The sequence below is a fragment of the Thunnus thynnus genome, chromosome 4 (genome assembly GCF_963924715.1).
Source record: "Thunnus thynnus chromosome 4, fThuThy2.1, whole genome shotgun sequence".
Classification (NCBI taxonomy): domain Eukaryota; kingdom Metazoa; phylum Chordata; class Actinopteri; order Scombriformes; family Scombridae; genus Thunnus; species Thunnus thynnus.
In genome coordinates this window covers 26,003,611-26,015,227 of record NC_089520.1, presented here as the reverse complement: position 1 = coordinate 26,015,227, position 11,617 = coordinate 26,003,611, and the positions used below count along the sequence as shown (strand labels likewise).

The 11,617-nt window shown below is 39.2% G+C and overlaps 1 protein-coding gene across 2 annotated transcripts; it reads right to left on the bottom strand.

Annotated features, from left to right (window-relative positions):
* Positions 1–202: 202 nt before the first annotated feature.
* On the bottom strand, positions 203–11,597 carry fam219aa (family with sequence similarity 219 member Aa). 2 transcript variants are annotated; one of them, XM_067587939.1, is made up of 6 exons: positions 11,014–11,597; positions 6,499–6,595; positions 5,584–5,677; positions 4,605–4,685; positions 3,741–3,816; positions 203–3,271 (listed from the first exon to the last, which is right to left on the bottom strand). In XM_067587939.1, exons 1-6 carry the CDS (start codon positions 11,071–11,073, stop codon positions 3,113–3,115), a joined length of 567 nt encoding a protein of 188 aa, XP_067444040.1. In that variant the 5' UTR covers positions 11,074–11,597; the 3' UTR covers positions 203–3,112. The 2 variants fall into 2 exon arrangements, with proteins under 2 accessions (XP_067444040.1, XP_067444041.1); XM_067587940.1 differs by having other exon boundaries at positions 3,762–3,816.
* Between the last annotated feature and the right edge of the window lie 20 nt (positions 11,598–11,617).

Sequence of the window (11,617 nt, the reverse complement as noted above, 5' to 3'; positions counted from 1 at the left end):
GGCATGAATACGTTTACTGACTCATGATCCATCCGTGATAAAGGCTCCATGCACCCACTGACCCCAAGAAATGAGAGGATACAGAACATGGAGAGACGGATAAATACGGTAATGGGAGGAAAATATTGTTTAAAAATAAATGGCAGTTTTATGACACCGAGCAAAAAAAGGTACAATCATAGACACACATGGGAACGTCACATTTCAGATATCTAATATTTATTTTTTGATATTTCGGCACTATACACAGAACTTTTAACACTGTTAAAATCTAAATGGGACCGATCACAATCATCATAATAAGCATCTGACCAACAAAAACCATCTGTCTGTATATGAATTATTTCCCATACTTGAAAAATAAGTTAAAACACACAACTGCAAATAAATATCTTTTGTTACAATGCATTACTTTTGGACTTTTAACTCAAGAGGTTAGTGAAGCTAAACGACATTGGCCAGATGTAGTACACTCAATAGAAGATGACTGTGTGAATCCATTAGAATGATGCATATGGTAGAGAAAAAAAATCCAGCACCATAGTCACTCACACAGTCAGTCCCTAAATGTAAATGTTAGCTGTACACAGCTACTGGTCCAACTCTCTCCCCAGCAAACAGCTGTCCTGACCACTTTATCTTACACAAACGTCTGTACTCCTACTCATGTCTTTTTTCAACATAATGCAAATAATTTTATCATCTACACACATGGCACCTCATTTGCAAAATAAATGCAGATTTTTTTATGTTTGTGTGCTTTTGTAACTCAAATGCTATAGAAACATTCAGGCTGTATCATGGATATTAGTGATGAGGAAAAAGGAGCTTTTCTTTCTTACAGATTCACAGATTTGTATGGATGGTTTACTTATCTAACAACAGTTTGACATTTATAATTAACATTGTGTTTTCTCTTTCCCAATAGGTTTTTAGTTTGGTTTACTCTCTACACACAGTACCATTAATTCGTTCATTTAACGAGAGCAAAAACATGTCTTCTCCTCTTGACTGCACATATGCTTGCTGATCTGGCACCTTTCCAAATAATAAAAAACCTCTAAGAAATGGGGTCCTTTTGGAGTCATAGATTACACACTGTTCCTATTCAGTGAATCACAAAAACATGTTGTTTCTGTATAGATTTCCATAAAAATGTAAACGTTGTAAATGTACTAATAAAATCAGCAGAATAACAGTTGAAGAATGAATGCAAGGTTTCCCAAAACACTGCAATATATCTACAAAGATCGTCAAAATAACATTCTACATTATATATGCACACTGTATTTCAAAAATATCTTCACATCCTAATTACAAATCCCTTTGTACTTGAGTCAACAGAATGATCTGAATGTTACACAGAGAATAACTTACACCACAGTGTAAAGTGCACACATACGAGCTAAATCAAGAGAAATTTGTTTTTCCAAGTGTCAAAATGTGCTCTCATCGCTCTCAAAAAACTCTAATTGTTTAAGTGTTTCTGGGAAACCCACCACTGATCTTCTACTGTCATTTGTGTCAGAGCAGATACATCACGCATGAGTGTGAAAATAATTGATGTCTGTGAAGCTCCACAGATGTCTTTAGAGTGATGTAAACATGACCAATAAATCTTATGAATTCAGTACTTCTAAAACAGCAAGAACTACTTCCTTGTCAACATCATGGAAAACATCCATTAGTATAAAGCCTCGACAATACACAGCTGTGTCAGGTGCTACATATACAGGCCCCAAATTAGGTATGCGTAAATATATAACCATACAAAACAAATACACTTAATAAAAAAACTTAAAGAAATGAAAACATGTTTTACTTCCCTTGATATGAAAAAAATCCTATTTCATTCCCATCCAGGCAATATGGAATCACTTTAATGACATTCTTCAGAATCCATACCAGGTACGACCATTTATATTATATTCATTCACTATTCTGTAACCACATTCACTGGTAGTGACGTCCTTTGTGATCCACTCATGTCTGGGGCTTATGTGGACAAACACAAAGGAGGTACACACTACCCCATGAGCTGTTCTGCCACTATTTCTAAATAATTGTTTCTCTACATCTTCTGACATTACAGTAGGTGAACCTAAATATTGCTAATTTTATGTTGGTTTTTTTTAAAGCACACCTCACATAATGTCTCATCAGCACAAGGATGTGTTTAGGGGTCAATAAAAACTGGAAAAATTTTCTGCACAGGCTGATCATTAGAACACAGTGTTAACAGGCAACATGCAAAACAATTTGTTTTCAGTTTCTTTTAACCGAATATTAAACAATAAGCAGTACAACCTTGGTGTAACAGACAGATATTACAAAAAAAAAAACTGGAATTGACTACCTTAGTGTCGTGACTGTACGTGCTAGTGTTTTATCAGCAGCTTGATGGTTTAGCACTACTATCCTGGACATAATTTCAGACACACACTCATACACACTCACACACATCATTTTCATGTTTGACACGTATATACACAGGAAGACAAAGCAGACTGGCTGAAAGAAAGGAGAGAAGACAAAAGACAATGGCCACTAAGAAACTTCCAATCTCCTAAGCTTCTTGTCCATTGAATCTGACCATCAGTGTTACACCAGCAGTAGAGCAATAGACTCCTTGAATGGTGTACTGCAGCAGTAATCACACTTTGTCACCATTTTTGTTGAGTTCCTGTCATGCCATTTTGTTGGTTCTGTTCTTCTGCGATGTCGCACGATCCTTCATGGTCCTTGTAAACCAAAATATCCACAACCATGGGATGGAATTCAAGCGAAGGAGAAGCAAAAGTAACATGTTTTCCTTGGAGGTAATGTTTAGGCCATCAGTCGAGCCCCCGCTGAACCAACAACGCAGAAGTAAGATGCACAGATCCTACCATAGGAGGAACGTGCACAAGATGCTGTACATTGACTCTTTCCTCAAGACTTGACCTGTTTCCATCGCTTACTGTAACATTTACAAACCCTTGTTTTCCTTTTGTGCCAGCCGATAGTTTTTCAACTCCTTCTTACTGCCACTCTAGTAGGAAGTTGGCTTCAGTGCAGGTGGCAGACAGGAGATTTTTTTTTTTTTTTTGAAGGGGTGGGGGGGGTGGTGGTGCTACTGGATTTGACAGGCTGTGGAGGGAGCAGCCTGGCAGCACATGCAGGTGGGGTTGACTGCTTTCGGGGGGATCAGATCCAAGTCTTCGTCATCCGGGATCTCATCAAGCCGGTACCCATCCTTCAGGAGTTGGATGTTCAGGTCCTGGTTGATCTGCTGTAGAAGCAAAAGAGGAGACAGAGTATCAGCAGAGCTTCAGGAAGTTTTTGCAAAATCCTAAAGCCAGGAATGAGCTTGTTAATGAAATTAGCTAGAATTCTGATTCTAAAAACATTCATCATATATGTTCAAAAACACAGTGAGAGCCTAATTAATTATGTTTTTACATAAACAGAAAAGCAACAGAGTACAATCGGGTCTTTGGTGATAATGGAATGAGGCAAGAAAAACAAAAAAACATTCCAAGAGGACAAAAATAACAAGGAACAACCTCTTTGGATGACAATTATAGCTAAATCATTACAGATGACAGTGATTATAAAAACTTGGGTATTACAATGGTGCAATGGGTGCACATGTACCTGGTGGAACCGATGTGACGATGGGATTGGGTGATCAGGTAGTGATGTTTGTGGTTTCACCAAATGACACTGTATCAACTACAATATAATGTGTGTATAGATACCTGGTCCCTCAGACATCTCACCTCGGCTGAGGAGTATCCTGATGACGAGTATCTGGACATGTCAAAGTCATCGTCACTGTAAAAAATAGAGACATCAGCAGTTAGATACAAGCACCTCAAAAGATGAGGGTTGAAACAATAGTAATACACTGTAAAATTGCTCATATTATTTAAAAGTTGTATGTCATATTTGATTTGGTAGACAGGGTCATTTGTGAACATAAAGTGGTGACATTTCTAAGGTAAACAGATTTAACATTTAAGCTTGTAAAAACGATCTGCTGCAGTCTCTTGATTCCTAAATAATTAATCAGCCTTTCATGCAGCCTACGTACATAGAACAGAGTAGCACTGTGCAATGTGTGTGCACGTGAAGCTAAATGTGGACAATAAACAAATGGGTGTCCTGTGTGGCTGTGAGTCAGAAATCCTGTCACAGAACGATATGATGCAATCCATGATGTAAGGTTGACTGGTTACCAGAGGGCTCATTTCACACGGGAGAGTCTCCCTCATGTAGCACAAAGGGCACAAAGGGTGGGACTCATCTGTGTCAAATGCAGACCTGCTGTTACAGCGTGGAAGCAAGCGCTCCCTCTGAGCCGCTTTTCCCCGTCCAAATCCTCACCCCGCTATCCGCTAATCCTGTGCCCTGGTAGAAGCTTTGCCCCTTTTTAGGATCCCGTCTGTTAAGAACTCTCTCAAGTTGCTCGATGGATTAATGTACCATCATGACAGAGTAAGTTAGCCAATTTCTGCTTTTCCCCTCCTTTTAGGCAGGCTCGTCTGTTTCTGAAATGTTTGTTCTTTTAACTGTGGTATCTTTTAGTGTTGTAGAAGCTGATGAGAAGAAACTGCACATACCTGTCAGTGTCCAGTGCTACAAGGGGCTTCTCATCTGGGCTCTGGTCCAAGGAGGAGTAGCCTTTGTTTGGTACCACCAACCTGAAAAAGATAACAGCTTTATATTATACTAGCTACATCGTAGTCTATGATGTGCATCTCCTAAGAAATGGGACTGCAAGAGCTGCTTGTGCTTTCTCCAACAGGTTTCTGATGCCGCTACAGATATTTGAGAGTAAGGATAACATGAAGCAAGTCAGAGGAAATGCAGTTTATTTATTACCCAGGTTAGCACTGACTGTGATCACTGGATTACATGCTGCATTATTTCCTGTGAATCCCTCATGCATGTGAAGACCGTTTGAATCCCATGCGGGAATGTCTTGAATAATTTTCACAAAGTAGCATAGTATATTCTTACATAAATATTTCAAATCATGGAGGGTGTGTACTTGATAATTGTTCTGAGTATGGTATTCTCCTTAAAGGCCACAAAAAGAGAAAAAAAATGGGGCAAATCTGTGGCCTTCAGACTGCAGGCGTTGCCAGATTATCTTTCTGCTTCAGAGACTCGGGGTTCAGACCAGTTGGTAGCCTTTCATATATTTCCACTAATCCAGCAGGCAGTGGGATTAGACAGATGAGCCAGTTGTCAATACTGTGAGGTTGTACTGGGTTTTTGCTTAGTGCTTTGACTCCATTATCACCATCCACACTCATGGAACACAACAAATTCTCCTTCTCCAAGAAGCCTTGTTGCGCACTGTTTGTGTTATAAAGTCTGATGGCGTCCACAGAAGGCTAGCAGTAAATAAAGCTTTCAGTAGCGGCTTTGCTGTCCTCATGTTTTGCATTTCAGTTGGTTGTGGTGTTTTGCATTGAATGGAAAGCAGAAGATACAAAAACATATTGCTTGTGATGCTAATTAATGCAAAGTGTAACATTTGTAGTTGAGTTGGTCAACATAACAGAGAAACAAACAGGCGGTTTAGGCTGTTACCTTGTCCTGGCATTCTTCTTAGGTTGTTGATTGACAGGACTGCCCACAGTGCCATTCTTCACTGATCCCTTCCTGGCAAGGTCCCTCTGTTTCTCTGGGCAACCACAGGATGTGAGGTCATCAGTAAAAGCATCAATAAACCTCAACTTCATGACTATCAATGTCAATGACTATCAAATATGTCTAAACAAAAAACAGTATAGGAAACTATCCATATTAAAGTCATGATCACATGACTTCAATATGGTTTCTACCCTGCATGCTGCCAGTGGCTGTAGTTGCTAAAATCCGAATCAACACAGAAATTTAGTCTTTATTGGCACATTAGTGTATTCACAGATATCATGAAAATATGGATTTCAAGAAGTTCCAGTTAAAAACATTTGGGGTTGCCAATCTTTCAAATTTTAGTTTCAAAACAGGTTTTGGAGGATGGAACATTTATGTTTTGGTGAGTTTCAGGAGCAATATTTTTCAGCCAGCTATTTTGGAACAGAGCCCTTAGGACTAAATAAAAATGAGGAATACTGAGTGCAACAAAGGCGTTCACAGTGTTGTGGCAGTACAATAACAGAGGCAGCTCAGAAATGTTCCAACACCTCTGATAGAAGAGATATTGGGAGGCTGGGGAATATAATTCAACTGTCATACAATACTTCTACTGAATATCTTTTGGTTCTGTATATAAACTGATGTTGAACAGAATGTTTTGTACTTATTTTGACCTCTTATGATGGAGTTTAGCAAACCTGCACACTGTGGTATCTATGGAAGGCCTGCAGTGACAAATGACACTAATGTTTAATATGATTTACATTGTGCAAAGGTTCTCCATTTTTTTGCTGCTGTTATCTCATCAAATCTTAAGTCTGGCATTCTGTCACATGCTCATTTTCAGTGTGATGGTTGTGATACCTATTTGGACTTGCAGTGGTGAGGGCTTATAGTTCATAGCCACAGTCTCTCCCTTGGTGTCAGCATCTGCCTCGGAGGTGGAGGATGCTGCTGGATCCTAGAAAAAGAAAAGAGACAACCAAGCATGTTAGCTTTGATTCAAACCAGTAAATCAAAAACAATAAGTGATATTTTATTTTAGTATAATCTCATTCCATAAAAATGAGATGTGCAGTATATACCATAGTCCCTGTTTCTTCACAATCCTAGTTGTGTCACTGCTAATAAACCTGGACTCAAACTTATTTTCTAGTAATACAATTCCAGTCAACTTGTGCTATACTCCCTTTGGCAACCTGAAATTGAACACAGTCCTGGGGGCACAATCAACTCAGCACCGTAAGTGCCTGTGATTTATCACCAGGCTAACAGTAAACGTTGCCTAAGAAAATCAGTTCCCTTTATATCATGCTTGTGTCAAATACCCCAGCGAGATTTCCCTTGCCTGTTGACTACTATTTTGCTGCATCAATAGGCTTGAGTGTTCTTCCTATGTCGCTGGCTCCGTCTCTTTTATGTGCGAGCAGTGATGGCATGGGGAGGAGGCCGTGGGAGAACAGAGGGGGTTGCTGTTGGAGCCAAGGTTTCCCCAGATTGAGAGAGGGGAGCTGGGTTGCGCTTGGCCTGCTCTGCTGACAGAGCTCCACATTATGTTCATCCTACAGGCCTCCCCTTGTTGCATTCTGTAGGACTCCACAGGCCACATGGACGAAGGCTACCAGGCAGTCGGCTCTCAATAACCCTATATTCTCCTCAGAGAAAAAGCTGCTATTTTTAAAGGATCCTCTAAGTACTTAAATGACTGGAGCTAAAACTTACAGTTAAGTTCCATTTATGTTCAGACTGCAGCTGTATACTGCAGTAAAGTACAGTACTGAAGTGTCTAAATATTTCAGTCATGTAAAATGATTTTATAGTCAAAATGTTGTGTGTCACATAACAGGCGTAGGCATGTTGGCAACTGATAAAAAACACTGAAAACACTGAAGTGTCTTTGAAGATTGCGTGAGGGGATTACTAAATAAATTGATCTAGACACAGATACACACGAATCTATTTCATCAAATATATTTCATGGTATTATTGTGAAATACTACAGGAATTTAGGCCAAATCCATGAGTTCATCAATCTCACAGGGCCTGATGAAAAATTCATGAGTATTTAGCAGGGACAGTGAGAAGCTTGTTTTGCATATCGATTTTCATGTAACACTTTTAAAAACATGCTGCCAATACTCAGTCTTGTAAAACAGCATAGATATGCACTATTTTATTTGCACATGTAATCACTGTGAAGTAGGGCGGGGCAATATATCAATATTTTGATATGTGATATAGCGTAAGTGTTGTCTATTCCTGGTTTTAAAGGCTGCATTACAGTAAAGTGATGTCATTTTCTTAACTTGCCAGACTGTTCTAGCTGTTCTATTATTGTCTTTATATCCACATTATATTAGTCATTATATTAGTCATTACATCCGTATGACTGATGATTTTTTATCAAAAATCTCATTGTGTATATATTTTGTGACAGCACCAATAGTCATCCCTACAATATTGTTGCAATGTCGATACCGAGGTATTTGGTCAAAAATATTGTGATATCTCCCAGCCCTGCTGAAAAGGTAAAGGGTAAAAATAGAAAGACAGGCTGAGGGTTTTTCTTCTTTGACTGCAGTCCAAAATGGCTAAGCGTACCTTTACTGGATACAACAGTCTCATCCTCATCTGGTCATGAGGCATTATTCACTTAGCTGGAATAATTAATGCGAGCTGCAACACTGAATACAGTGGCAAAGCACAGCAAACAGATGAGGTATTCCCACCATAACAAGCACAAACATGAGCTCTTTCTGTTCTGTGGCAGGCCCCTCCCTGGCATCATTAGGCTTACCCGCAGGATTTTTTTCATTCTTGTTTTTCACACTTTCCTTCCACCACTGAAAGACTCTGTGATGAGACAGGGTCATATCGTCTGTCAAATACATCCCTTTGAAATGTTATGCAGAACTGTCTGTGAATTATGAAAGGGATCGAGAATTAAGCTGTTTGTGACAGAATTCCCTGACACTTCTTGAGTATAAGACAGCATAATTACTGATAGCAAATAGCAGGTACCCCACAATAAACACGTTATATGTATAATATAGCAGCTTAAAGTATAACAGTCTAATGTTTGGCGTGAAGAAATGCAACTTAAAGTTCCTAAACCTGGAAACGATTTTAAAATGAAGTCCTTGTAGCCCTATGGTTTATTATCATTACCTTATTTTTGGGTACTATGCTCTGGCACTTAAAACATACATTAAGAGCATATACTTGCCTGTAAGACCATGTGCTGAGTGTTGACAGTCACTAACAAATGATTAAAACCTGACCTATGGCACTTGGGGTGCCACATAGATTTTTATGTATTAAAAGTAAAAACACAGTCTGTTGCCCTGACCTTCAACCTGCATTCACATACACATACTGTACACTCACTCATAGGCCCACACACATACAACATCATATAAATGAAATGACCTCTCTGTGTATCAGTTTCATCAGCCTGTCCTCCTGTTAGCGACTCCTTTACTGCCTCCGATGATGAAGAGCCACAAGGTTGCTGACACAGCACAGACACCAAGTGATTGGTAGGATTATACATCATGGCCTCCCACTGGCCAATAGCAGTGAAGATGGATGCATCAGGTGACCGTTAAAACACTTGCGAGCAATACTTATACGTGACAGTGGCAACTGGGCTATATTACAGTCTCAATGTGTTGCAAAGCAATCTGTCATGATTAGATTTTGACTGCAGCAATCATTTTCTGATCACTCGTCCATGTGCTAAGTAATGAGATGCTCTGTAAAAGTAGTTGTTGAGATACAATGTTTCTTTCAGAAAATTAACTGCTAATTAAAATTTAATTTTCAAGTATACATATTTCATAATCTTAAGCTTGATCTTAAGCTTTCATTGATGATAGGCTATAAGTCAATAATTTATATCACTCAAAATTCTTTAAAGCTGGTGTGATTCGTGTGAAATTGATTCCCGACAAGGAGGCAGGTGCCAAGTTGATTCATGCGGTTTAGGAATTACAATGAAGTTATTAGCATTAAAATGCACAACCATGTGTGCCACAGCAACTGCGATTCTGATATAATCAGATATGGTTTAAATGTTAAGTGTGTCAAATAAGATAAGATAACGAGAAGATACCCACAGTGCTGTTGGACTCAAGCAGACTAATTACATGAAGTGGTAAAAAATAAACTATGCGTTTTTTTTCCAAGAGTTTTAGGCTTCGTGCTGACAACAGACACACTGCAGCCACTTGCCTCTCAAAGCCAAGTATCTCTGATATTGGATACAACTCCACAGAAATCTCACTGGATGACACATGAGAAGAGACTGATCAAATCTTTATGGAGGAGAGGCAATTGCTGCTGCATAATAAAGCAGAATTTCTGTTCCGGAGAACGCATTTTCTTCTGTGATTTCTGCTGGAGTTAAGCCCCAAGGTAGTATGGCTGGAGAAGCATGGGTGTGATATGAACAGTAAAACTTGGAGCTCTGCTTTTGCCTAAACTCCCCTAAGGCAAATACTTAAAAAGGGACAGCCGTTTGAGACTACTTTGTTTGAAGTGTGGAGGGTCTATGGTAATGATAAACTGCATTGCTGAAATAGAAGATTAGCAAAACATTAAATGTAGGGAATAAGAGCAGCAGATTTGTTCATTTTTGGTGACCATGACATATAATTTCAGATCTTGTACAGTGTGCTCAGTAGGCCTGTATAATAATGGCATTCAAACACTGACAGATATACCCTTAAGTTATAAAGAATAAGGCACAGAAAACACTGATGACTTCCTAGTATTGGAGTATATCAATTCTAATTTTCTAGCATGTGAAACTTGTCATATGACATTTCATGGAAGGAAGGATATTCTGTTACAGTGGGCCTGCCTGAGCCTGAGTGATCATTGCTGCAGCCTGCAGTATGAGCTTTGGACACAGGGCTCCTACTCACGCTACCATTTGGGCTTGCAGTGCATCCCGAAACACCCAAATAACCCAAATAACACGTCACCAAATGACGAAATGTAAAAGCTGTGAGCTATGCCTGCTACTGATGTAAACAAGCGCATACTGACGTGGATTTATTTTATGTATGTTTCAGTTAAGTGCGTAGTTGAATTGCTATGATCCAGTAAGATGAAAGTTTATATAATATTCAATAATTAAATGCCTCGTTCGTGTAATCATTCAGTGGGGGGAGATTTAGCCGCTATTATTTTATCCGCAGATAATCAATATAACGCATCTCATAGATTCAGTTTGTGCCAAAGCTGTCGGTTGCTGTCGGTCAGCTCACACGCTGATTGTAGCACAGCTGTCACGATGAACCACCCAGACGAAATAAAAAAAAACCCGTTGCCTTCAATAGAAATGATTTGCATATGTGTTTTTGTCTTTCTTACCAAAGGCTGTGTCTCTCCGTTGACTGGAGGTACTTGGAACCTGTCGATTTCTTCCATCATTTTGGCAAAGCGTTAGTGGAAACGATGCAGCAGTGAAGATAAACGGCGACTTTTGTCTAAGTGTCCCGGTTTATGATGCTCCGTTGACGGGATCCTTCGTTATTATTCAGCATTGTAGCAGTTCGTTTTCCTCCATCCTGACAGAGGTGACTCGACACTGCAAAACAGCAGCACCGCCCCACTTCCGGGTTTATAGAATATTCATGACAAATCTGTCCAATCACAGAGAAGATCATATTGAAACGCGAATTGAAGCAAATCCGTGTCTGTAAATATATAATACAGACATTTAGACAAGTCCTTACTTGTTTTCAAATTATGAATGAAAACTGCATTTTGCAATTGAAATAATCATTAATTGCCTTCCAAGCTTTCGTATATTTGTGTCACTCCACAATTGACTGCGTTCACCCCGTCGCCCTTACTCAAAAACATAGGAAGAACCCCATTATGAGGGTTAAACCCTGTTTCAAAAGTTAAATCTGGCAAGTAGCTTTCAGACTCTTAACTGATACAATATAAATACCATATAATTCACTAAAAA